The 27,190-nt window shown below is 44.8% G+C and overlaps 2 protein-coding genes across 5 annotated transcripts in view; one reads left to right on the top strand and one right to left on the bottom strand.

The window, feature by feature from the left end:
- The window catches only part of Rbms2 (RNA binding motif single stranded interacting protein 2), a 49,835-nt gene extending 31,197 nt beyond the window's left edge, over positions 1 to 18,638 (bottom strand). For 3 of the 4 annotated variants that reach the window (XM_036169455.1, XM_036169456.1, XM_036169453.1), the window contains exon 1: positions 14,984 to 15,090. In XM_036169455.1, the coding sequence (XP_036025348.1) occupies positions 14,984 to 15,049 (66 nt within the window). In that variant the 5' untranslated portion in view covers positions 15,050 to 15,090. Of the gene's footprint in view, positions 1 to 14,983; positions 15,091 to 18,194; positions 18,256 to 18,380 lie in introns of those variants that run through there. The other variant, XM_036169457.1, reaches the window with a different exon arrangement.
- Positions 18,639 to 26,019: 7,381 nt separating this feature from the next.
- On the top strand, positions 26,020 to 26,322 carry LOC118570929 (small nuclear ribonucleoprotein E-like). The gene has a single exon (XM_036169667.1). The coding sequence runs from the start codon at positions 26,032 to 26,034 to the stop codon at positions 26,308 to 26,310; it is 279 nt and encodes a 92-aa protein (XP_036025560.1). The 5' UTR covers positions 26,020 to 26,031; the 3' UTR covers positions 26,311 to 26,322.
- The last annotated feature ends 868 nt before the right edge of the window (positions 26,323 to 27,190 follow it).

Below are 27,190 nucleotides of genomic sequence, written 5' to 3' on the forward strand. Positions count from 1 at the left end.
GAGAAATTTTATTTTGGGGGGAAACAAATTTCCATTTGCATTTGGTGACACTCTTACCTAACAAGGGAATTAAGCAACAAACAGGATCCAACCAAGACAACAGGCAAAATCCATCCCTGGGAAAGAGCAGTGGGAGAACAGCCCACCTCAGCTGCAACTCTGCAGAGGGCAGGTGGTGGGGACCAAGACAGTGGAGTCTGATTTGCAAGCAATTATCAAGGATTTCCTACTTGGTCCAGAAGCAACAAACCCTACAGACATCAAAAAGCCATGCTGGTTTTTCCCAGAACTAGATGGTAAGACCCAAGCTCCCTGATGCTGGAGATGTCGACTGCCATGGGTATCAAGGACTGGGAAATAAAGATGGAACTGGGCGGGAAGCTTCCTTTCCGCTGGCTTGCCTTCATATTCCTGGAAAGTTCTATGCAGGCTGCCCGGAGAGAATCAGTGTCAACAATCTTACCCAGCCATGGCTTCTGCATGCAACACTATCATTCAGTCAGACAAGATGCACCCATGGGTGTGGCAACAGCGATCTGTGAGGGGATGGCAAACCATTCTGGCTGGGATGTAGGCCCACTCCTCAGGAGGAGATTCATGCTTGGTACTGTAAACCAGTCAAAAGCCCAATGCTGGGGAGGTCACGGGCCCTCGTGGGAAGCTACTGCTCCTTTTGCTCAGCAGACATGACGTACTATGGAACTGCCTTCTAAATAACCATATTCATACCACAGGGTTGGCAGTGTTGGTAGGAGAAGCTTCTTTTCGCAGTAGTCCAAAGTGACTGCAGAGACCCACAGCTGCTCAAGTGAGGAGAATAAATGGCTGCTGAATGCGCAGCCATAAACAGGACATCTGTCCCCACATGTTTTGGGGACATCATGGAAAAAGGAGAAAGAATGGGAAGAGTTGGACAGTGCAGCGGAAGGGGGCAAGGAAGAAGTACAGAACCCTAACTCCTGGGCATGGCAGCTGCTGCACTCTTGTTTGGGACACCACTGAGGGCCTACTGCACTTCCTGCTGTACTTTTTGTTTGTTGGTTTGGGTGTTTTGTTTTTGTTTCTTTTTGTTTTTCAGAAGAGAGTTTCTCTGTGTAGCCCTGGCTGTCCTGGAACTCACTCTGTAGCCCAGGCTGGCCCTGTGGCATTAAAAAAAAAAAAAATCCTATTTATTTAAGTATATGAGTGTTTTGATTGCATGTATGTCTGTGTGCCACACGTGTGCCTAGTGTCTGAGGAGATAAGGCATCTGGAACTGGAGTTATGGACAGCTGTCAGTCACTTTGTAGGCCCTGGGAATTGCACTCTGGTCCTCTGCAAGAACTAGTGCTCTTGCTGAGGCATCCCTCCTGTCCCCACCCCCACCCCTTAAATGCACTCCTAAACTCATGGTAGCTGTGATTACCTGCACAGGATCTATTCAAGTTTGGACACCATCATCACCTTGTCATGGAAATGGGAGGAACTCTATACTCCCTGAGGGTTTATATGCAATTAATTGTTGATGGAGAGCATCTTAGTTAGGGTTTCTATTGCTGTGAAGAGACACCACGACCACAGCAACTCTTATAAAAGAAAACATTTAACTGGGGTGGCTGACATTTTCAGAGGTTTAGTCCATTGTCATCATGGTGGACATGGTGGTGTGCAGGCAGACACGGTGCTGGAGAAGGAGCTGAGAGTCCGACATCTTGCAGGCAACAGGAAGTGAACTGAGACACTGGGCATTATCTTGAATATATATGAGACCTCAAAGCCCCACCTACAGAGTTACACACTTCTTCCAACAAGACCACACCCACTCCAGCAAAGCCACACCTCCTAATAGTGCCACTCCCTTTGGGGGGCATTTTCTTTCAAAACACTACATTCCACTCTCTGGCTCTCAAAGGCTTGAAGCCATATCATAATGCAAAAATGCATTCAGTCCAACTTCAAAGTCCCTATATTCTTTAACATATTCTAGGCAACATACTAAAATTCTCCTCTAGAACCTCTTGAGCCAGCCCCCCACAGTTCAGATCACTCTTCTCACCTCTGTCTTCCATGCCCCTACTGTCATGCCCCATCAATTAGCACCTAAAGCATTCCACTGCTTTCCTAACCCAAAGTCCCAAAGTCCAACTTCCTCCAAACAAAAGCATGGTCAGGCCTATCGCTACACCCCACTTCTGGTACCAACTTCTGTTTTAGTTAGGGTTTCTATGGCTGTAAAGAGATATCCAAAGGCAACAGGAAATGGTCTGAGATACTGGGCATGGCTTGAGCATATATGAGACCTCAAAGTCCACCTCCACAGTAACATACTTCCTCTTACAAGGCCACACCCCCTAATAGTGCCACTCCCTTTGGGAGCAATGTTCTTTCTAACCACCACAGGGAGGGAAAGACTTTTTCTTAAGAGATGTCATCACTGGTGAGGTGCCTCTGCTCCTGTGAGCGAGTAACCCTAAAGGGGTTCATAGGGACTCTCTCTCTCTCTCTCTCTCTCTCTCTCTCTCTCTCTCTCTCACACACACACACACACACACACACACTCACACACACCACATACACTTACACTCAGACACAAACACACTAGCACAAACATGCACACTCAGGCACACACACACACTCACACACACACACACACACACAGTCAAGACATTAGAACAGAAGGAACTTGGTGGCAAAGGGGGATTAGTAGTAATGGGAAGGAGACAATTGATAAGTGCTGTGACTATGCTCAAAATACCCTCTGCACATAAGGATACTCATTATTATATATAACTAATATATGCTAATAAAAACATTTCTTTTTTTAAATGAGGACTGAGCATGGTATCTCATGCCTATAATCACAACAATTTGGGAGTTAGAGGCAGGAGCATTAGTTCAGTCATCCTCAGCTGTAAAGTTTCAAGCTAGCCTAGAGTACAAAGTGAAACTTTGTTTCAAACAATTATTTCAGGGCCTAGAGAGACCGCTCAGGGGTTAAGAGTATTTGTTGCTCTTGCATGACACTTCCAGGCAGCGATAAACCCCTGGAACTCCAGCTGTAGGGGATCCAATATATTCTTCTGGCCTCCATGGGCGCACACACATATTAGAGCCAGGCACTGTGATGCATGCCTTTAATACCAGTACTTGGAAGGCAGGGAGGGGCAGGCAGATCTCAGAGTTCAATGACACCCTGGTCTACATACATACACATAAACATACATATATACATATACACACAAATATACAAACATAAATGAACTGTTATTTAGATGACAGAGCTGTGTAACCATAACCTCAATTTTAAAACATTTCCATTAATACCCCCAAAGAAACCTGTAATCCCAGTTCTTCCCAGTTCCCTTCATCCCCTTCTACTTCCACCACAGACAACCACTGATACACTCTACACCCTTATGGATTTGCCTGTTCTGGGCGTTTCATGAAAATGGAATCATACTCCATATGTTCTCTTTGAGTGCCTTTCTGTCATTAGCAATCTGTTGATCCATTTGTAGCAAGTATCACTACTTCCTGCCTCTACTCTGCTGCACAGCACCCACGGTACCGGCAGGCACCATGGTTCGTTGACCCATCCGTCATCTGAAGGTTTGGGGTGTTTCCACTCAGGAGTTTGTGACGAATGCTGCTGTGAACATCTGTGTGCATGTTTTGTGTGGATGTACATTTTCTTGGAATGGAATTCTTGGGTCCTTTAACATTTGACCTCCCTCCCAGCTGTGTATCAGGGTTCCAGTTACCACACACTCCCTGTCATGAGCGCTAACACGGAAGCACAGCTACATGATAAACCTTCTTCTCAGACCCTGCCTAAAAGAATGGTCCTCCTCTTCAAAAAAACACACAGCTTTGAGGGACTCACAGGAAGTGGTGAGAGAGGAAAGGGACAGATCAGCCAAATCCATGCTGGCAACCAACGGGGAGGTAGATGCCACAGCCGGACAGAACTCACATCACTAATATTACTTGTCTTTGGTTGGTTGGTTTTTGAGGCAAGGTCTAAAGCAGCTGAGGCTAGCTCTGAACTCTCTCTGTAGCCAAGGCTGACCTTAAATTCCTGATCCTCTTCCATTCACATCTGATGGGCTGGGGTTGCAGACACGTGCCAGCATGCCTAGCAGACATGTATTTATTCAGAGACCAACAGAGCTTTGTTTTGTTTTTAGTTCATTAAGAAAAAGGTTTTAAGCCAGTTGGTGGTGGCACTCGCCTTTAATTCCAGAGGCAGGTATTGGAGGCCAGCCTGGGTTACAGAGTGAGTTCCAGGACAGCCAGGGCTCACAGAGAAACCCTGTCTCAAAAAAAAACAAAAACAAAAACAAACAAGAAAGAAAGAGAGAAAAAGAAAGAAGGAAGGAAGGAAGGAAGGAAAAGGGTTTTAGGGATGGCAAGATGGCTCAGCAGGTAAAAGCCAAGCCTGACAAGCCGAGTTTGATCCCAGAGACCAAAATGAAAGAAGGAGAGAATGTGCTCTGTGACAGGTGCTCCTGGTGTGTGTGTGTGTGTGTGTGTCTTGTCTGTCTGTCTGTCTGTGTGGTGTGTATGTGTCTGTCTGTGTGTGTATGTCTATCTGTCTGTGTATGTGTGTGTCTGTCTGTGTATGTGTGTGTGTGTGTGTCTGTGTGTGTCTATCTGTGTGTGTGTCTGTCTGTCTGTGTATGTGTGTGTGTGTGTATGTGTATGTGTAAAAGTAATTGTTTTTTAAAACATAAAGAGGTTTAACATCAGAGCTTAAGAAAAGCATAGTGTCCATCAAAATAGCTCAGGGGTAAAGGTGTTTACTACCAAGTAACAAGCTGAGTCTGATCTTCTACCATATATGGTAGAAGAAAAACTGATTCTTCAAAGTTGTCAGAATTTGAGTTACGGAAGGGCCTCCCTTCCACAAACAAATAAACAAATGTAATTTTAAAAAAGTTTAAAAGAGGGGCTGAGGGCTGAAGAGATGGCTCAGTGGTTAAGAGCACTGGCTGCTCTTCCAGAGGTCCTGAGTTCAATTCCCAGCAACCACATGGTGGCTCACAACCATCTGTAATGAGATCTGGCGCCCTCTTCTGGCCTGCAAGGACACATGCAGACAGAACACTGTACACTTAATAAATAAAAATAAATCTTAAAAAAAAAAAAAAAAAGAGGGGCTGAGATGGCTCAGCAGGTAAGAGCACTGACTGCTCTTCCAGAGAACCCAAGTTCAGTTCCCAGCACCCACATGGCAGCTCACAACCTCCGTAACCCCAGCTCCAGGGGATGTAATGCTCTCTTTTGGCCTCTGTATGCACCCACATACATGTGACATACACACACATAAACCTAAATAAAAACAAATCCTTAAAAAATAAATCAATAATGTGCTTAATAAATACCAAAGTGCTTATAGAATGTCAACTTCTAAAAAGATTTTAGCCTAGTGTAGGGGTGCAAGCCTTTAATCCCAGCACTTGGGAGATAGAGGTAGGCGGATTTCTGTGAATTAGAGGCTAGTCTGGTCCACAGAGTGAGACCCTGCCTTAAAGTAAAATAAAATAAATAATTAATAATTAAAAGGAAAGAAAATTTTGCTGGGCATGGTGGTGCACGCCTTTAATCTCAGCCCTGGAGAGGCAGAGGCAGGTGGATCTCTGTGAGTTTGAGGCCAGCCTGGTCTAAGATGGAGTTCCAGGACAGCCCGAGCTTTACCAAAAAAACTCTGTCTCAAAACACAAAAACAACAAACAAACCAAAAACATTTTTAAAAATGAAAATTGATCTTAAAAAAAAATAAAGCAAAGGATGATTCTGGACCGAGGATGCAGCTAAGCGTCAGAGGCAGAGTCATTACTTAGCATGTATGAACCAAGTGCCAGCCCCCACACAGCATAAGCTGGGACTGCACACACCTGTAACCCCAGTGCTCCAGAGGTAAAAGCAGGAAAATCAGAAAGAAGTTCAAGGCCAACCTGGGCTACGGGAGCTCCTGTCTCAACAAAACAGAAAAGGAAAGAGCTGCATCATCCACCTGATGCGTCCCTCCGGAGTCACGAAGGCCACAGAACTGTTTTTTTTTTTTAAGGCAGGGTCTCTCTCACTATGGCTAGCCTGGAATTCACTCTGTAGACTAGTCCTCAGATTCACCTGCTTCTCCCTCCCAGTGCTGAAAGAGGAGCCCTCCACCACGCCTGGCACCTCGTGCATTCTTTGTGCAAACCCGCCAGAGGGGTGACTCAGGGTGGAAGACAGGGCTGGGATTGAAAACCCGCTCCACCACCCTCGCTTGAGGAAGAGTTTAATAATCAATGACGTTCCGGTTTGGACTAAAATGGGGGCATGAGGAGGAGAATTGGGACGGAGCTCTACAGAGCTCCGGCCTCGTATGCACAAACCCTCAACCACAAAAACACTAAAACCATGAAAGAGAAGAGGTCTCTGTCCTCAGCTGCAAACAGATCATTTCTCATTCAACAGGAAGACATTAGCAGGGAGTAGAGAACCAACGGCTTTAACTATAAATCTAGGAGCCAGGGCCAGGGCGGTGGTGGCGCACGCCTTTAATCCCAGCACTCGGGAGGCAGAGGCAGGTGGATCTCTGAGTTCGAGGCCAGCCTGGGCTACAGAGTGAGATCCAGGATAGGTGCAAAGCTACACAGAGAAACCCTGTCTCGAAAAACAAACAAACAAAAAAACAAAACAAAACAAAAAACAAAAACAAAAAACCCTAGGAGCTAGGTGAAAAGGATAAAAGAAACTCCCACAGAGCGAAACTGGGCCCAACCAAAGAAATCTGTGTGGACACAATGGGCAGGAAATCTGATTGATTGATTGGTTGATTTCTGGACACATCTTATGCCGCCTAGACTGGCCTTGACCTAAGAACATAGCTGAAGGTAGTCTTGCTTCTACTTCTCAAGTGCTGGAATCATATGTGTGCATAACCATGCCCTGTGAGAAAAATCTGTGAAGGCAAATTATCTCAAATCAAAAGCAGCCCCATGCCAGGCAGTGTGGTGCATACCTACAATCCCAGGATCAGGAGATAAGGTAGCCTGGGCTACAGAGAGACCCATCTCAAACACACACAGACACACATATGCACATACACCCGCGCACACACACACACACAGCACATGTACACACACACACACACACACACACACACACACAGCAGGGAGATGGTGTAGCATGTAAAAAACTTGCCAAGCCATCTCTCATGAGAACTGTCGTTTAGATCTCAACAACCCACGAAAATGCCGTGAATCCCTGGTGGATCTCTGGAGCAAGCCAGCTAGCCAGAGTAGGCAGACAGACCATGCCCCAGTGGGTAAGGTGGAGAGTGATAGAAGCTTCTGCTCCTCAGCCTGAGCCTCCACACACGTGCACATGTGCACCAGGCACATGTGCACACACACAGATCCACACATATACCACACAAATGGAAGTTGGGGAAGAAAAACCAAAAGTAGTCGGTTTTCTTTTTCTAAAGGAAATGGTCGTTGCTGTGAGCAGATAAATTACAACAGATGCCAGGGAGGTGATGTCAGGGAGGGCGGGGTCGGCCGCTTCACAAGCACAGAATTCCTTTATTCCCAAACACTTCCCTTTCCAGCCTCACCGATTTCATCTCTGCACTGAGCAAACGCCTCCAGACATGAGGATGAAGTCCCAGACCTACAGCTCATTGCTCTCCCTATTTTTTACCTAAGTCAAGACCATTAACTTTTTCTTTAAATAATCACATTAAATTACCTTGTAGAACTCTGAAATCTACCCTTTGCTGTTCTGTAACTTTATGTATTTATTTACAGCCTCCCTCCCTCCCTTTCTCCTCTCTGACAGTCTTGCTCGGGGTGGGCTGGAATTTGCTCTCTGAACAGGCTGACCTCGAACTCCATTCTGCTTGTTTCCAGAACGCTGGGATTCCAAGCAAGTATGACAGCATGCTTGCTTGCCTTCTGTAAGTATTTGAATTCCAATGGATAGGAATTTAACACCACATCCCAAGAAAGACTGCCTTTATTAGCTGATTTTAATTTGTTATCTACTTGTTTGTTTGTGGTTCTGGGGATTAAACCCAGAGCCTTGAGGAAGCTAAGCAAGTGTTTTGCCAAAGAACTACAAACCCCATCCCTTAAAAAAAATAAAAATTAGGGGCTAGAGAGATAGCCTAGTGGTTAAGGGCTCATATGCTCTTACAAAGGATCCAAGTTCAGTTTCCAGCACCCACATCAGGTGGCTCACAGTTGCTTCTAAGTCTGCCTCTAGGGACCTGGCACCCCTGGCCTCTGCAGATACCTCGCTTACATACCCACACACATACACATAAAAAAAAAAAAAAAAAAAAAATCTCTGTGTGCTTGTGTTGTTTGAATCTTAGAATCTTAGATGGTCATTTAATAAAAAACCCAGAGCCAGATATCAGGGTGAAAGCTGAAAGATCAGAGAAGCAGAGCAGCCAGCCACTAGTTCTTATCTCCTTGAAATCTTCAACCTAACCAGAGTGAGTTCTGTTTCCTCATGCCTTATATACCTTTCTCTGCCCTGCCATCTCACTTCCTGGGATTAAAGGCCTGTGTGCTTCCCAAGCAAAGGCATGAAATCTCAAGTGCTGGGATTAAAGGTGTGTGCCACCACTGCCTGACCTCTGTGTCTAATCTAGTGGCTGGCTCTGTCCTCTGATCCTCAAATTTATTAGGGTACACAATAGATCACCAAATGTGTGTATCATGCTCATGAATGCAGGTGCCTGTAGAGGTCAGAAGCATCCGTTCCCTCTGGAGCTGGATTTACGGGCAAGGTACCTGAAGTGGCTACCAGAATCTAAGTCTGTTCTGCAAGAGCTTAACCTCAGAGTCATCCACAGCTGGTCCTCCACTTTATTTCTGAGACAAGTCTCACGTAGCCAAGACTGGCCCTGAATTTACAGCCTTGTCTCAGTCTCCTGAGTAATTGGGATTACGAGTATGTATCACTACACCCATCTTTATATTTGACTACGCTACTACAGTTATGACAAATCAATTAATTTAATTAAAAATAAAGACTGGGGAGATTGTTCAGCAGGTAAAGGTACTTGCTGTGCAAATATTAGGACTCAAGTTCAAATCCCCAGCACTAGTGGCCAGAGTTATAGCTCAGTGGTTAAGAACACTGGCTGCTATTGCGGAAGACCCAGATTTCAGTTCTCAGCACCTGCATGTCAGTTTAAAACTATATTTGGCTCCAACTCCAGGGATCTGACGCCATCTTCTGGTCTCTGCAGACACCAGGCACACATGTAGTATACATACATACAAGCAGCAAAATGTTCTTTTTGGTTTTTCAAGACAGGATTTCTCTGTGTAGTCTTGGTTGTCCAGGAACTCACTCTATAGACCAGGATGGCCTTGAACTCACAGAGATCCACCTGCCTCCACCTCCAAAGTGCTGGGATTAAAGGCATTTGCCACCCCCAACCAATGCAGCAAAACATTCTTACATCATTCCCCACCCCCCACTCCCTATCCCCAAGAATCCATGTAAAACCAAGCATGGCCTCACATGCCTATTAACCCAGTCATGGGACAGAGACAAGTGGGTCCCCAGAGCTCAATGGTAAAGCCATCCTGGCTGAAATCTCCCCAATACACACACACACACACACACACACACACACACACACACACACACAGAATAAGAAAACTAACTTTCAGTCAGACTTGGCAACACATGAAATAATCCAAATAATCCCAGTATTTGAGAAGTAGAGACAGGACAATCATGAGTTCAAGACCAGCCTCAGCTACTTTATCAAGGCTGAGATCAGCCTCGGCTACATGATCATTTTCTGTTGCTCTTTTGTTTTCCTGAGACAAGGTCTCAGGGATCCCAGGTTGGCCTTGATCTTGCCATGTAACTCAGGGTGACATGGACTTCTGATCCTGCCCCCACCTTCCAAATGCTGGGACTATAGGACCCATCACACCAGTTTATGTGATGCTTGGCTGGAGCCCAGAGCCTCACAGATGGTAACCAATTAGTTCACCAATAAGCTTCCCGTTTTTTACGTTAGTCACTAAAAATTGGATTATTCTGGCCAGGCAGTGAAGACACACACCTTTAATCCCAGCACTCGGGAGGCAGAGGCTACAGAGTAAGTTCCAGGACTGCCTCAAAAAACCCAAAAATAAAAGGAGGATTATATTTTTATTGGGTGCATGCATGCTGCGGCATGTGTGGAAATCAGAGGACACTTTATAGGAGACAGTTCTCTCCTTCCACCTCAGGGCAGGTTCTTAGTGCTTCTGCTGCTCTGTATACTCCAGGCTAGCTGGCCGAACAACCTCCAGGCAGATCACCTTGCCTTAGGAGCGATGGGACTGCAGACCTACACCACCTCATCCAACTTCCTTACACCGGTTCCGGAAATTGAACTCAGATCCTCAGGCTGTGCTGAAAGCACATTTTACACACTGAGTCACCTTGCAGATTTTTTTTTTTTTTTTTTTTTTTTTTTTGGTTTTTCGAGACAGGGTTTCTCTGTGTAGCTTTGGGGAACACACTTTGTAGCCCAGGCTGGCCTTGAACTCACAGAGATCCGCCTGCCTCTGCCTCCCGAAGTGCTGGGATTAAAGGTGTGCCCCAACACCACCGCCTGGCTCTTGCAAATTCTTATAAGTATTTTTTATTCCATAAACTAGAAGTAATAACTATAAACAGCAGAGAACTATAATGTATATTTTTTTCCTTATATAAGGAAACATTATTTATTTTACATCCAGGCTTTTTTGGAGGGCAGGGGAGGATAGAGGTGCTAAAAAAAAAAAAAAAAAAATCAAAACTCAGGTCTTATTCTTTTGTTTTATTTATTTATTTATTTTTCTCTATGTAGCTTTGCGCCTGTCCTAGATCTCACTTGGTAGACCAGGCTGGCCTTGAACTCACAAAGATCCACCTGCCTCTGCCTCCCGAGTGAGTGCTGGGATTAAAGGCGTGCGCCACCACCCCCAGCTGTTTTATTGTCTTTATGAAATGAGGTTTCACTATGTAGCCCTGGACTGGCCTAGAGATCACTATGTAGATCAGGCTAGCCTCAAACTTATGGCCGTTGAGTGGGAGGATTTCAGGCATGTGCTACTGAGGTCTGTTTATATGGTGCTGGGAGCTGGAGACTAACCCAGGGTTTCATGATTGTTGAACTAGAACTCTCAAATGAACTACATCTCCTGCCCCCACCTCTTGGTCTTTCGATTGTGGCTTATGCTGCTGAACTCAAAACTCACTCTTCACTGGGGCTGGCCTCTACCTCCCAATGATGCTGGTTCAGCAGAATGCCTGGATTACAGGTGTGTGACACGCGGCTTTTGTGTTTTAGACAGCTTCTTGCAGTGTAGCCCTGGCTAGCCCAGGGTTTGTGGTAATCTTCCTGCCTCTGTCTGGGTTCTGAGCAAGGAATTACAGGACTTGAAGATGCCACAGGACTTTATTTTACAAATCTTTCTATTTTTAATTCTTTTTTTTTTAGCTGAGGATCGAACCCAGGGCCTTGTGCTTGCCAGGCAAGTGCTCTACCACTGAGCTAAATTCCCAACCCTATTTTTAATTCTTAAAAGGGCAAATGTTACACTTATTACTAAAAATTAACTTAAGATTTTTAAATCTCTCTCTCTCTCTCTCTCTCTCTCTCTCTCTCTCTCTCTCTCTTGTTTTTTGAGACAGGATTTCTCTATGTAGTCCTAGCTGTCCTGGATCTCAGACCAGGCTGGACTTGAACTCAGAGATCTGCCTGCCTCTGCTGGGATTAAAGGCCAAATTGCTTGTTTGTTTTTCTGAGAACAGTTCTTTGTAGACCAAAGACACCAAGGGCACATATGGTATGCAGACGTACCTGCAGGCGAAACACTCATACACATTCAAAACAAACAAACAAACAAACACTGCACAAATTGCTTTGCATGGTGGTGCTTGCCTGTAACCCTGGGATTCTAGAGACTCAAGTGGGGAGGGGTGAGCTGTTTGAGGGCAGCTTGGTCTAAGCAGCTACCAGAGTATAAGTTTCAAGCCAACCAGGGTTACCTAGTAAGAACTGAAAATAGCCAGGAAAAAAAGAAAAAGAAACAAACGCACCAAACTATCAGACTCACCTGTGAACAGCAAGATAAAGAGCAACATAGTAGTGTCTCAGTTCAAACGCCCCAAATATATATATGAAATCATGTGGTGGTATTGTGTTCCCCAAAATACTGTGCACCCTAATAAACTTATCTGGGGTCAGAGAACAGACAGCCACTACATACAGAGGCTAGAAAATGGTGGCACACGCCTTTAATCCTAGCCTTCTGGAGGGAGAAATCCCTCTGGATCTCGGTGAGTTCAAGGCCACACTGGAAATAGCCAAGCATGGTGACTCACGCCTTTAATCCCAGAAAGTGATGGCTGAGAGGTATGTAAGGTGTGAGGACGAGGAACTAGAGCTGGTTAAGCTCTTAGGCTTTTGAGCAGCAGCAGTTCAGCTGAGATCCATTTGGATAAGGACTCAGAAGCTTCCAGTTTGAGAAAACAGGATCAGCTGAGGAATTGGCGAGGTGAGGAAGCTGTGGCTTGTTCTGTCTCTCTGATCTTCCAGCAGTCACCCCAATATCTGGGTTTGTTCTTATTAATAAGTACCTTTAAGATTCATGCTATAAAATCAGTCGTGCACAGCCACAATATGCAAATATAACTTCCTTAGATGTTTCAGAACATCGACTTATAAACATTCAAAGATTTCTTCGTTTACTTAACATTTTCATTTCTTTATTTTGTATATGTAGAGGTCAGAGGACAACTTGTGGGAGTCTCCTTCTACCATGAGGGTTCTGGGGACGGGACTCTGGTCTTTAGGCTTATAGGTATGGCCTTTGCCAGCTGAGTCATCTTGACAGACCTCCAAAGACTTTTAAAATTACTTTTTGAATATTATCATTAGCGTATTGTCAATATGTGTGTGTGTGTGAGTTTATACACATGCCACACTCTATGTGTGGAAGTTGGAGGAGAAACTTCAGGAAGGGAGTGATTCTTTTCTACCATGGGACCTGGGGCTAGAAATGAGGTCATCAGTTTTGTGTGGCAATCTTTTGCTCACAGAGCTATTTCACCAGCCCCTGAAGACTTCTTAACAAATATATTAGGAAAAACGCAAATGCCGCTTCTCCCAGCCACTCGGACCTTATAAATTGTCAGGAAGAGCTAGGAGATTAAATCCAAGCCCACAGCCCCATCTCTTGTTACCCGCTCTCTTACACTTAGAATCTAAACATTAGGCTGTTTGCTTAGTTGCCAAGTGTGTGTTAAGCGTGTGCAAGGCCATAACTTCCATCCTCCAAAACAAAAACAAAGAAACAGAGTCTAAATCTTAAACGTCTCTCAAAATCCAAAGGGAGTGGAGAGCTGAGAAAGGGCATTTTAGATATATTGAAATCAGAAAGTACATTTAGTCTTATTTGAATGGGTACCCTCAGAAACTTGGAAGGGAAAAGAATCAGGAATGAGCTGTAATCGGAGCCTGGGGAGGCTGAGGCAGGAGGATCACAGTTTGAGGGCTAGCTTGGGTTACATAATAGAGCCCTATTTAAAAAGAAGAAAAAGAAAAAGGATCCAGGTGCAGTGGTTCATCCATGCCTGTGATCCTAGTTGGGCTACAGCAAGTTCAAGACCAGCCAGGGCTACATACAGAGTGAGTTCCAGGCCAACCTGAGGTAAAGAGGGAGGCCACATCTCAAAGCCCCAAACCTTACAAAAAAGAGAAGAGAACTTTTATATAGTACTATATAGATTTGAGGAGAATAAAGGTAGACGGATTATTCCCCTTCCAAACACACATCCATATAAATGAATAATATATATAGTAGGACATCAGTCTATACATTATACTTATTGATACATTTTATATATAAAGTAATCAAAAATATGTGTAGAGCTTTCTTTCCTTTTTTTTGTTTTGTTTTTTTGAGACAGGGTTTTTCTGTTTAACACTAGCTGTCCTGGAACTCGATCTGTAGACTAGGCTGGCCTTGAACTCAGAACTCAGAGATCCACCTGCCTCTGCCTCCTAAATGCTAGGATTAATGGCCTGCACCACCACTTGGCTGTAGAGTTTTTTTGGTAAGCAAATAAACCGAATGAATGCCACTAGGGGACTGCCCTGATGAGACACTAGTGTTTGAGTCTCCAAAATGGTCTCTTCAAGTCCAACAGGACGTGAATCTTTCCCCTACCTCCAACATTCCATCAGATAAGCTAAACATAGATCTCTGGAAGAACAGCTACAATGCTCGGAGTGGGTAAAAAGTCTCTGGCTGAAGCTCCTCTCCAGTACTGCATACCACAAAACGCCAAGAAACTGCCTTCTCTGGCAAAGGTGGGCAAGACTGTCCATCTCTCTCCAGGCTGTCCATTCACTCAACCATAGCTTAACTTCTCAGACAGCCATGGGTTAATCATAAAGATTCCAGGGATCCTGGCTATCTGCAGGGTTCCAAGTATCCACTCAAAAGGCAAGACCTAAAGAATCACAGAGCTCTCTGCCTTAATCCCAGGGCGGCGTGTTATCTCCTCAAATTCCTCTGCCAGGATGGATGGGATAGGGTAGGGTCTCTAGAAGCACACACTCAGCTCTCGAGGAGCCCTGGGACTACCTGGGACTCCAGCTATCTGGGGTTGGAGTAAAAAGGGGAGCGGGATGGGGTAGGGGTAGATGAAACTCCCCACAGCGAGAAAACAATCTTGTGGGGAGTGCGTGCACAGTCAGCCGTCTAACTCCACCTCAGGAGGAACAAACTTGTAAAGTTGGCTGTTTTTATTCCCCCGGCTTTCTCCCGCCTCCGAATTCCTTTAACTCCAGAACCAGGTGCAGAAACGCAGGGAAGAAGGGGAAGAGAGGCGCTGGCTGGGGACGGGAGTCCGGTTCCCCTCTTAAAGGGGACGGCCAGCCCAAGGGCACTCCCGGAGCCCGGGAGAGGAAGTGGCTGGATTCCCAGGAGCATTTCCCTACCTTCTTGTTGTTCTTGTTATACCCAAAAGTCGAAATCCCAGGCCTGGAAGTCACTGATAGCAGCATTTTTTTCTTTACTGTTAGGGAGCTGAGACCGAGAGAGAGCGGAGAGAGGGGAGGAAAGGGGTGGGGGGAGAGGGAGGAGGAGGGGGAAGGAGAGGGAGAGAGGAAGGGAGGGAAAGAGGGAGGGAGAGGAAGGAGGAGGGGGAGGAGAAGGAGGAGAGAAGGAGAGAGGGAGTGTGGGGGGGCCGCGGGGAAGAAGGAGCTGGGTCTGCCGCGCGTCACTGACAGAAGTTAACTGAGAGTCGGGACAAGCTGCCTCCACTGGGTCCTAACGCCCTGGGTGTTCAAATGCAGCTTGTTCGACGCAGGCTTAGCAGTTGAAGGCAGAAAGAAGAGTCCTTAGGTCTAAGCCTCTTCAGAGGTACCCCATCTCTCTGTGAACAAGTTCTGATGATCACAAAAAAAGACAATTATCCTGCTGTCAATGAAAAGACAAAGGTTTTTGTGGTTGTTTTGTTGTGACTTGAAACTTTCCCTAAGATCTCAGCTACAAGATTTCAGCGGGCAAGATGGCTTATTGGTAAAGGTTGCCAAGCCTAAGTCAGGTCCCCAGTCTACAAGGTAGAGGGAGAGGACCGACTACCAAAAATTGTTCTCGGACCCCCACAAGCACCCACATGCATGCCCACACATGCACATACAAAATAATTGAAATACAATTTTTTTTTTTAAGATTTCAAGCTTGATGTAAAAAGACCCCCCTTGACTCTGCCTTCTAGAGCATGCAAAGAACAGCATGCTGAGCTGCAGTATGTGAGATGAGCTCAGAGCTCAACTACTTTATACTTAGGGTGATCTTAATGCATTAAGAAAGAACAGGAGCCTGGCAGTGGTGGGCAAGTCTTTAATCCCAGCACTGGGGAGGCAGAGCCAGGCGGCTCTCGGCTCTCTGTGAGTTCGAGGCCAGCCTGGACTACCAAGTGAGTTCCAGGAAAGGTGCAAAGCTACACAGAGAAAGCCTGTCTCGAAAAACCAAAAAAAAAAAAAAAAAGAGAGAGAGAGAGAGAGAGAGAGAGAGAGAGGAAAAAACATGGAGGCTGGAGAGCGGAATAAAGATTTAAGAGCACTTGCTGCTCTTCCAGAAGACCACAGCTGATGTCCAACATCCATATCAGGTTGTTTACAACCACCTCTATTGCCTCGAGCTTCCATGACACCAACATTCTTATGTGTTCTCTTCCCCTTCCATCTCCCCCTCTCCCTCTCCCATTCACTCTCTCTCTCCTCTCTCTCACTCTCTCTCTCACACTCTCTCCTTATACACACACAATTTTTAAAAGATAAAATGGATTTTTTTTGGTAATTTTTATGTACATTGGTGTTTCGCCTGTATGTATGTCTGTGTGAGGGTGTCAGATCCCTGTACAGACAGTTGTGAGCCACCATGTGGGTGCTGGGAATTGAATCCGGGTCCTCTGGAAGAACAGCCAGAGCTCTTAACCACTGAGTCATCTCTCCAGCCCAGGAAATGAATCTTTAAAAACAAATTAATATAATAATGAAAAAGAAAAGCCATGGCCTGGGAATGGTAAAGCCCTGTGTAAAGCTGCAACTGTAGCACAAATGAAGAGGACCGTCACAGGTTTGAGGCCAGCCTGATCTTCATAACAAGTAGGCCAGCCAAAGCCCCGAGTGATGGTGGAATAGACAACAGAGGTGAGGCAGGAGGATCACAGTGCAGGCCAGCCTAGGCTAGGCTTTTTTTTTTTTTTTTTGATGGTGGTTCAACAGGTAAAGGTGCCCAAAGATCTGGATTCAATTTCTGGGACCCACGTGGTCAAAGGGAGAACCCACTCCTGCAAGTTGTTCTCTGACCTGCACACATGCTAGGGCGCACTCACACACACACACACACACACACACACACACACACACACACAACCCTCATAAAGGAGAACAAAGGTGGGTATACCAAAGAGCAGATACAAATTAAATACATGATGAAAAATAGTTTCAGATCCTTTGTCCTGTCCCTTCTGGGTGATGCCAACAGGCTAACATCAGCATTCCCATTTCAGATTCTCTCAGTAAGAACAGCATACTTAAGAAGGCATCCTCAGCTGGGTAGTGGTGGCACACACCTTTAATCCCAGCCATAAAAAAAACAAACAAAACAAAACAAAACAAAAAACAAAACAAAAATCATCAATCAGAACAATTTCATGAATTCGGTGCTTTGTGATTTTTTTAACAAGTTGAAGCCTTCCATTTATTATTTTACTTATTTACTTTTGGTGGTACCAGGGATCAAAACCAAAGGATCCAGTATGCTAAGTGTTCTACCACTCACTAAGCTATACAAAGCAATGTCCTCAGCCCAAGTGGAAGCTATCTTATTTAACAATATTATTTATTTATGTAAGATAGGGCCTCACTAGGTGGCTCTCACTGACCTCAACCCTGTGATCACCCTGTCTCAGGCTAGTACAGCATAAACATATACAATCGAGCCTCATTCTGTTTGTGCGTTTGTTTGGCTTGGTTTTGGCCATTTTGGGCTAGATGATCAAGCACTCTACCTCTGAGCCACATTCCCACCCTTCCAGCTTATACTTGATGTTTATTTATTTATTTATTTAGGTTTTTCCAGACAGGGTTTCTGTGTCGTTTTGGTGCCTGTCCTGGATCTCACTCTATAGACCAGGCTGGCCTCAAACTCACAGAGATCTGCCTGACTCTGTCTCCAAGTGCTGGGATTAAAGGCGTGCGTCACCACAGCCTGATGCTTTTTTTTTTTTTTTTTAAGTTAGTTTTATTTAATCATTTATGAGTATTATGTATCACACGTGTTCCTGGTGCCTATGGAGGTCAGAAGACAGCATCAGATTCCCTAGAACTGGGATTACAGATGTTTGTGAGCCACCATGTGGGTGCTGGGAATCAAGCCTGGGTCTTCTGTATTAGCTCTTAACCACTGAATCAACTCTCCTGCCCTGTTTGATATTCTTGAGACAGGATCTCAAGTAGCCCAAGGTGTCGTCGTTGAGCTCCACAAAGCCAGAAATGATGAACTCCTAACCCTCATGCCTGCTTTCCTGAGAGCTAGGTTACAGAGTACACCACCTTGGCCAACTCTTGGACGTTTCATTCTATTATTTCCTAGCCCTTAAAACCCCCAAAGCTTAAACAAGTAGAAACAAACACTCACCAGGTGTGAAATTTATAGCCACGCTGAATGAAGTCCACAGAATTGGGACACTGTCTCTGCGCTGTCAAACAAACAAATTGTTACTCTTTAAGAAGCATGTTTCACAAGGGAGTAAAATATGAGACTTTCTAGGAAAGAACAGAACTTCAGAGTCAAGGCTGTCACACAGCTGCAGTTAATACTCACCTCCAGTATGCCCTTGAAGGAGTAGTTGTAACAAGAAAAGACAGCTTGAGAATGACACCACAAAGCCTACCCATGCAACTAGAACCAGAGGGAGTGAAGGGCTTCAGAGTTCTTCCTCAGGCCTCCTGGCTGCTGTCACATACTCTCCAGCAGACAGACATTCAATCCAAACTCTCTCCCCAGTGAAGGCCAGCTCTCCGGGTTTCCTGTCACTGTTTGGCTATGATCGCGGAGCAGACAGCGCCAGCGTTCTGCAGAGTAAATACTCACATTAACAGCCACCCCCAACTCTAACTTTCATTTATAACAGGACAGGAAGTGCCTGCTCAGCTCAAGGGACACAGGAAGGGTGGGAACAGCCTCAATGTGGGAATTGCAACTGAGAATGGAAACAGCCCAACACAGTAAATAAGTAAATAAGAGCATCTCTCAGGGCACCGCGTGTTTTCAAGAACTTCCTTTTCCGCCCTCAGAAACTTTCATTCATCATATCCCAATTCATTCTTGGGGTTTTAGACCACTCTACTAACTGATGTTAAGTCGTATCTCACCACGGCCAGTTCCAGACTAGCCAGGGATATATAGTGAGAGCTTGTCCCAAAAATAAATAAATAAATGAATGAATGAATCAATACAATAAAAGCCAGGCATGTGATGCACACCTTTAACCCCAGAGGCAGGCAGGTCTGTGGGTCTGAAGCCAGCCGGGTCTACAAACAAGTTCCAGGACAGCCAGGGCTGATACACAGAGAAAACCCATCTAAAAAAAAACTATAATAATAATGATAATAAGTTGGGTTTTTTTTCTTTTTATCTATTTATCTATCTATCTATCTATCTATCTATCTATTTATTTATTTATTTACTTATTTATTTTTCTATACAGGGTTTCTCTGTATAGCCCTGGCTGTCCTGGATCTCACTCTAGACCAGGCTGGCCTGAAACTCAGAGATCCACCTGCCTCTTCTTCCCGAGTGCTGGGATTACAGGCGTGGGACACGACCGCCTGTTTCATTTTTAAAAAGCAAACGTGCTTATTTTATTTTGAATCAAGTTTCACTATGTAGCCTTCGCTAGCCCCGAGCTCAATGCTTCTCAGCTTCTTTCCTCTTGGGATAGACATGAGCTACCGCACCCTGCTTTAATTTGTAACTGACACATAAAAGCATCAATATTATACATACTAACCAACATCAGTCCGTGTTTTTACATATGTATACATTGTATAATATTTAGATCAGGTTAAAAATCTGTTCTTTCAAACATTTATCATTCGTGATGAAGACATTTTCTTTCTTCCTAGAGGCAGGGTTTTGTTAATTTAGTCCAGTCCCTCAACACACAAGCTAAGTGACCCTGAGAGAATTACCTCACATGTCTGAAACTTTAAAAGATTTACTTTTTTTAAAAGATTATATATATATATACATATACATATATACATATATATACAGAAGAGGGCGCCAGATCTCATTACAGATGGCTGTGAGCCACCATATGGTTGCTGGGAATTGAACTCAGGACCTCTGGAAGAGAAGTCAGTGCTCTTAACCTCTGAGCCATTGCTCCAGCCCCATGTTTTGTTTCTCTGTGTAGCTTTGCACCTTTCCTGGATCTCCTCTGTAGACCAGGCTGGCCTCAAACTCACAAAGCCAGGCTGGCTTTGCCTCCTGAATGCTGGGAGTTAAAGGCATGCGCCACCACTGCCCGGCTAAGATTTACGTGTGTGTGTGTGTGTGTGTGTGTGTGTGTGTGTGTGTGTGTGTACATTCAAATTCCGCAGTGTGCTTGCAGTCACAGAATGACTCTCAAGCTCTTCCCTGAGCTAGTTCCCTCCAGCTACCTGCAGGAGGGATTGCACTCAGGTCCCAGACCCACACACAAGTGCTTCTACCTGCTAAGCTGTTGTACCAGTCTTTTTTTTTATTATTTTTATTTTTTTATTTATTTATTATGTATACAGAAGAGGGCACCAGATCTCATTACAGATGGCTGTGAGCCACCATGTGGTTGCTGGGAATTGAACTCAGGACCTCTGGAAGAACAGTCGGTGCTCTTAACCTTTGAGCCATCTCTCCAGCCCCCCTTTTTTTTAATAGCCCCTTGTATCTCAGACTTCTCTCGTTTGTAAAATGGAGTAAATAACTACCCATTTCCTATCATTTTAAGTGAAACAAAATGAAACAGTTCCTTTGCAGCCTGTAGGAAGTTCTTGACACTCAGGGAACACTCAGTCCCATTATGACTAGTTACTGTTTCCCAGTGGGTATCCCCTTGAGTGTCATGTAACCAACATTGAAGACCCTAAGAGAACATTTCTGAAAACTAGTATCTTAGTTACATTCAAGATTATTCTATGGGCTGGCAAGATGGCTCAGCTGTTAAAGATAGTTGCTGTACAAGCCTGAAAACCTGAGTTCAAAACAGTGGAAAGAGAGAACCGATGCTCCCGAGTTGTCCTCTGCTTTCCATACATATGCCACGGCACATGTTTGTCCCAGTGCACATACACACTCAATAACGATACATTTAAACTAATTTAAATCCTAAGACTCTCCTAAGACTACTGGGGGTTGAGGCTCACACCTGTAATCTTAGCACTCAGGAGGATTTCTACAGTTCCAGACACACCTAGTGTACACGGAGTTCCAAGCCAGCCAGGGCTGCATAGTGAAGTCCTGTTAAAAAAACAAGCATGTTCTAGCTAGGATGGACCAAGGGGGCTCAGCCACATACCAGGAAGACGTCAGAGAAGTTTGCAGATGTTTGCAGATCTTTACAGCTAAGCCCACTTTCCTGAGGTCTAACTCAAAAGGCATGACTCCCCCCACCCCACCCCTTTGTCTCTTCTTTGGATGCCCTCTTAAATCCTAAGCACCATTTCCCTCGCTCTAGACATTCTCACTTTTTTGCAGTGGGGAGAGTCTTTCCCCCCACAATGCAGCTGTAGCAGACCTCCGATGATTGATCTGCCTGCTTTCTTAGACCCTAACTCCAAAGGCATTAACTTTCCTTCTCCTTCTTAAACTACCTCCTCCTCCTCCTGGCCTCTGCCAAGATTGACAGCTTGTCTACCCCGTTGTTTTCCTTCAGATTCTGAGAAAATAGTCACAGAGCTTCAAAAGGGAAAAAATAAAATAAAAAAATGGAAAAAAAGTTGCAAACCAGGCATGGTGGCACACGCTGTAATCCCAGCACTCAAAGGATTTGGAGGATCCAAAACTCAAGGTCATCCTTGGTGCCTGGTGAGTTTGAGGCCATCCAGGGCTATAGAACTGTCTCAGAAAGGGGGTGGGGGAAGACAAAAGTTAAGTCTCCAGACACATAAAAGTCATACTTCCCCTTAGATATACTACTCCATTTTTATAATCTGTCCAATAAACTTAGGGCCATAGAAGTAAAATATCCCAGATGTACAAACTGATAAAAAATAAATAAAAATAAAAAATAAAAAAAGTTGGGTCAAAGGGCATAAATACTACTAATTAGAAACTGCTAATTTTTTTTAATAATTTAATTTTACATATCAGCCACGGATCCCCTGTCCTCCCTCCTCCCAACCCCCCTCTCCCTAGCCCACCTCCCCATTCCCATCTCCTCCAGGGCAAGGACTCCCCCAGGGATTCAGCTCAACCTGGTAGATTTGGTCAAGGCAGGTCCAGCCCCCTCCTCCCAGGCTGAGCGAATTGTCCCTGCATAGGCCCCAGGTTCCAAACAGCCAGCTCATGCACTAAGGACAGATCCAGGTCCCACAGCCTGGGGGCCTCCCAAACAGTTCAAGCTAATCAACTGTCGTATTTATCCTGAGGGCCTGATCCAGCTGGGGGCTCCACAGCTTTTGGTTCACAGTTCATGTGTTTCCACTAGTTTGACTATTTGTCCCTGTGCTTTTTCCAATCACGGTCTCAACAATTCTCAATCATACAATCCCCTCTTCTCACCAATTGGACTTCCAGAGTTCCACCTGCGGCCTGGCCATGAATCTCTGCAAACACATCCATCAATCATTAGATGAGAGGTCTAGCATGACAGTTAGGGTGTTTGGCCATCCAATCACCAGAGTAGGCCAGTTTGGGCTTTCTCTCGACCATTGCCAGTAGTCTATTGTGGAGGTATCATTGTGGATTCCTGGGGACCTCTCTAGCACTTTGCTTCTTCCTATTCCCATGGGGTCTTCATTTATCATGGTCTCTCTTTCCTTGTTCTCCCTCTCTGTAGAAACTGCAAGTCTGATGAGTACATACACTTAGTTCTGTGGTGCTAGATGTCAAACTCAAGTGCAACAGGGTGAGCGCATCTACCTGTGAGCTTCATCCCTAGATCCCTAATAGAGTTTTACATTTTTAAAGGACGGTATAGAGTTTGTGAAGGAGCTGGGAAGGCAGCAGGGTTCTAGGGTTCTGCTCGGGAAGTGTATCTGAGAAAGGACAATGCTAGCCCTCCAGCATGTTTACCCTGACTTCTGTTCTCTTCATTATACTGCTCACGTTGTTCTAGATTTAGTTCATTTCTAATTCTTAGTTCTCATGAGCCAGCACTGGAGTTCTTTTGCTTGGTTTTTTGTTTTGTTTTGTTTTGTTGTGAGGGGCTCTCACTCTGTGGCTCAGCCTGGCTCCACCCAAACTCCTTAGTATCTCCTGAGGAGGTAGGATCATAGGCAGTACCACTGTGGCCAGGCTGAGTCGCTTTGGGAAGAAGTGGAATTACTTGTAACATCTTTTAGGAAAAGAGACATTTATACCTCCTAATTCAGTATAGACTAGTTTGGAATTTCTCTAAAACATGCACTGGGGGGAAAGAAAACCAGTTACTCTTGCTGGGTATGGTAGCGCACACACTCCTAGCATTTGGAAGGTAGAGACAGGCAGAGCTTTGTTGAGTTGGAGGCCAGGCTGGTCTACAGAGTGAGTTCCAAGACCTCCAGGGCTATTGATCTTTTTTGTTTGTTTGTTTGTTTGTTTGTTTTTTGTTTTTGTTTTTATTTTTTTGGTTTTTTGAGACAGGGTTTCTCTGTGTAGCTTTGCGCCTTTCCTGGAACTCACTCTGTAGACCAGGCTGGTCCTGAACTCACAGAGATCCGCCTGGCGGTGCCTCCTGAGTGCTGGGATTAAAGGCGTGTACCACCACCGCCTGTGAGAGTCTATCTTAATAAACCAGAAGAAAAAAAAAAAACCAACTTTTTATTTTTGTGACTGTGTCTATGCCTGCCAAAGCCAGAAGAGAGCATTAGACCTCCCTCCTGCAGCGGGAGCTACAAGCAGCTGTGTGGATGCTGGGAATCATACTCAGGACCTCCGGCAAAAGGCTAAGCATTCTTAGCCTCTAAGTCCATCTCTACAGCACACTTTTTTAAAAAACAGAGCTGACTGTGGTTACACACCCCTGGAATCCCAACCCTTGAGTTGCAGAGGCAAAAGGATTCAGAGCTGAAGAACAGTCTCAGTTACATAATGAATTTGAGGCCAGTCTGGGCCATGTGACACTGCTGGCCCTCACACACAGGTATACCTTTCTTGTGAGCGACAACACTCGTGACTATTCCCACCACCCTGGAAGCTGAAACAGGACAATTGCAGGAGCTCTTCTGGGCTACACAGCAAGATATTGTCTCAAAACAAAACAAACAAAAAAGAAGAAGAAGAAAGAAAGAAAGAAAGAAAGAAAGAAAGAAAGAAAGAAAGAAAAATATACTTTCAAATAAGAATCACAAGGATTTGGAGAGAGCTCGACCGTGGTCTGTTAGATGAAAGATGCCTATTATGTCACTATTGGCCTCCAAATCGGGGTGAGGAGCTGAGATAAACGTATTACCTGCAGATGTGCTGGACTCTAGCCAATACTCTAGTACAGCCAGTTTACGTGTTCTCAAAAGTAGGAAGACTGGCCAGCGTGCTAGGGAAGGTCTCAATACACTTCAGGGCCTGTGGAACAAAGTCTAACAAAGCCAAGGCACTCACCTCCAACACACTCCCATCTCCAGTGGAAAAACTCCTTCCACTGTGTAAAGTGCCTGCCCTCAAGTATTCTCATCTAAAGTGTTGAATTTATCTCCCTGTAAAGAGAAGAGGAAAATCAGGGTTAGAAAGAAATAGAAAAAGAAGGCTGAGGACACAGCTGGTAGGGCACTTGCCTGTCATGAATGAAGCCCTGGGTTTGAGCCTTAGCACCATGTAAAGCCAGGTATGGTGGCACCCATGTGTAGTCCCAGCACTTGAGAGGGGAGGAAGGGGATGAGGAGTTCAAGGTCATCTTCCTCTATCATCTTCAAGGTAGCCTGGACTATGTAAGACTGTCTCAAATAACAAAAAGAGAATATAGGAAAGAAATCCATATGGAAGAGAAGTGTAGGTAGAGTTTTCCTGTCCCTCAGACACTCTCAAATAAACACACTGAGGCTTATATTAATTGTAAATGCTCGGCTGATAGCTCAGGCTTGTTACTAGCTAACTCTTACATTTAAATTACCCCATATTTCTTATCTGTGCTTTGCCACGTGTCTTGGTACCTTTGCTCAGTACGGCATGCCCATCTTGCTTCTCTGCATCTGCTGGTGACTCCCCTGACTCCACCCTTCTCCTTCCCAGCATTCTCAGTTTGGCTTTCCCGCCTAACTTTATCCTGCTTAGCTATTGGTCAGTCAGCTTGTTTTTTAAACCAATCATAGCAGCATATATGCACACAGTGTACAGAGGATTATTCCACAGCAGAGGGAGTGTTTGCCTAAGCATGTGTATGTGCACACGATGTGTAACACTTGTGTATCTCATGCCCACAAAGAGGAAGAGAGAGATCCCTTGGAACTAGAGGTACAAGCTACCTTGTGGATGCTTGGGACTGAAACATGGGACCTCTGTAAGAGCAGCAGGTACTCTTCCCTGCTGAGCCATCTCTCTAGTCCCCCTCACCCACTACCCAGCTTTTTGGGAGATGGCCTTACTATATAGTACTGGCTGGCTTGGAACTTACTCTGTAGACCAGGCTGGCCTCAGACTCACAGAGTTCTGCCTGCCTCTGCCTCCCGAGTGCTGGGGTTAAAGGCGTGTGCTACTATACCCAGCTCTTTTGTTTGTTGTTGTTTTGTTTTGAGATAAGGTCTCATGCAGCTCAGGCTGGCCTTGAACTGGCTATGTAGCTAAGGATGACCTGGAGGTTCTACCTCCCAACTGCTAGGATTGCAGGCATATGCCACTGGAGGATCCAAGACTGGATTCTCTGGATTCTCAGAATGGCCTGCACTGATCATATGGTTCTATTCATGTGTTTTCTTCACACCTGAGATATTAATTTTGCCTAACCCTAGGTATCTCTAAAATAAGTAACTCACATGATCCCAGCAGGGGTCGCGATCTCAATTCAGCTACTAGGTTTGACCAACACCATGAGTATGAAAATGAGCCCAAGTACTGAGGGCTGGGAGTATAGTGCAATGGTAGAGCATTTGCCTAGCATGCATGGGACCTGGGTTCAATCCCCAGTACACCTGGAAACAAACAGCAAAAAAGAAAACGATTAACTTGAAGTAGCCTTAACAAAACCTTGCATAAAACTGTCAAATAACAAAAATTTTCTAGAGGTCATGGTAAAACAACAAATTGGGAAGTCGCTTTCTGAGGCGGTCTTCCTACTCATGTAGTCTTTGTGACTTCTACCATGGCATACCGCGGCCAGGGCCAGAAGGTGCAGAAGGTGATGGTGCAGCCCATCAACCTCATCTTCAGATACTTGCAAAATAGGTCTCGGATTCAGGTCTGGCTGAATGAGCAAGTGAATATACAGATAGAGGGTTGTATTGTTGGCTTTGATGAGTACATGAACCTCGTATTAGATGATGCAGAAGAAATTCACTCTAAAACAAAGTCAAGGAAACAACTGGGTCGGATCATGCTGAAAGGAGACAATATTACTCTGCTCCAGAGTGTTTCCAACTAGAACCTGGCAAGCACTGGAGAAGATGAAGAGGACGACGTGGAGTGTTTTTAAAGGTGTCTGCTGCTGGGAGCACGGTCTGAGATTTATTCATATTGTTTTAGTGGCCTTTATGTCATTATCAGGTGACAATAAATGCTGTGAGGTTGTTTTTATTACAAAAAACAAACAAAACAAACAAAACAAATTGCCTTAGCCTCCAGAACACGGGGATTACAGGTGTGTGTATCCATGCCAGCTAGGAATCTAGAATTTCTGACCTTCAATTCTATCCTATTTGCTTTTGATGAGCAAGTGCCACTTCACCTGGCTTTTTTTTTTTTTTTTTTTCTTTTCTTTTAAAGATAGGGTCTTACATACTCCTGCTGACCTCAAAATGGCTATGGAGACTTTGAACTTCTGATTCTGTCTCTGTGTCCCACGTGCAGGCTTTACATTGGTAGATGTATAAGAGGTTCATTTTCACCTCTTTTATATTGAAGTTTGTTTTATTTTTATTTTTTTGAAAGAAGGTCTCTCTATATATTCAGGCTTAGATAAGACTCAGTTTCTCAGCTGGGCCTCCTCAGTACTGGGATTTTATGTGATAAACACAGCAACTTTCAGGGAACAAAGGGTTTATTAGGCTTACCCCTTGTCTTAGTCAGGGTTTCAACTGCTGCAAGGAAATACCATCATGAAAAAGCAGGTTGAGGAGGAAAGGGTTTATTTATTTATTTTAGATTTATTTATTTATTTATTTATTTATTTGTTTGTTTGTTTGTTTATTATGTATACAGAAGAGGGCACCAGATCTCATTACAGATGGTTGTGAGCCACCATGTGGGTGCTGGGAATTGAACTCAGGACCTCTGCAAGAGCAGTCAGTGCTCTTAACCTCTGA

Source organism: Onychomys torridus, chromosome 20, assembly GCF_903995425.1.
Source record: "Onychomys torridus chromosome 20, mOncTor1.1, whole genome shotgun sequence".
Classification (NCBI taxonomy): domain Eukaryota; kingdom Metazoa; phylum Chordata; class Mammalia; order Rodentia; family Cricetidae; genus Onychomys; species Onychomys torridus.

What these genes read in the sequence shown, in the direction of transcription:
- LOC118570929 (XM_036169667.1), top strand. Translation starts at nt 26,032, where the DNA reads ATGGCATACCGCGGCCAGGGCCAGAAGGTGCAGAAGGTGATGGTGCAG.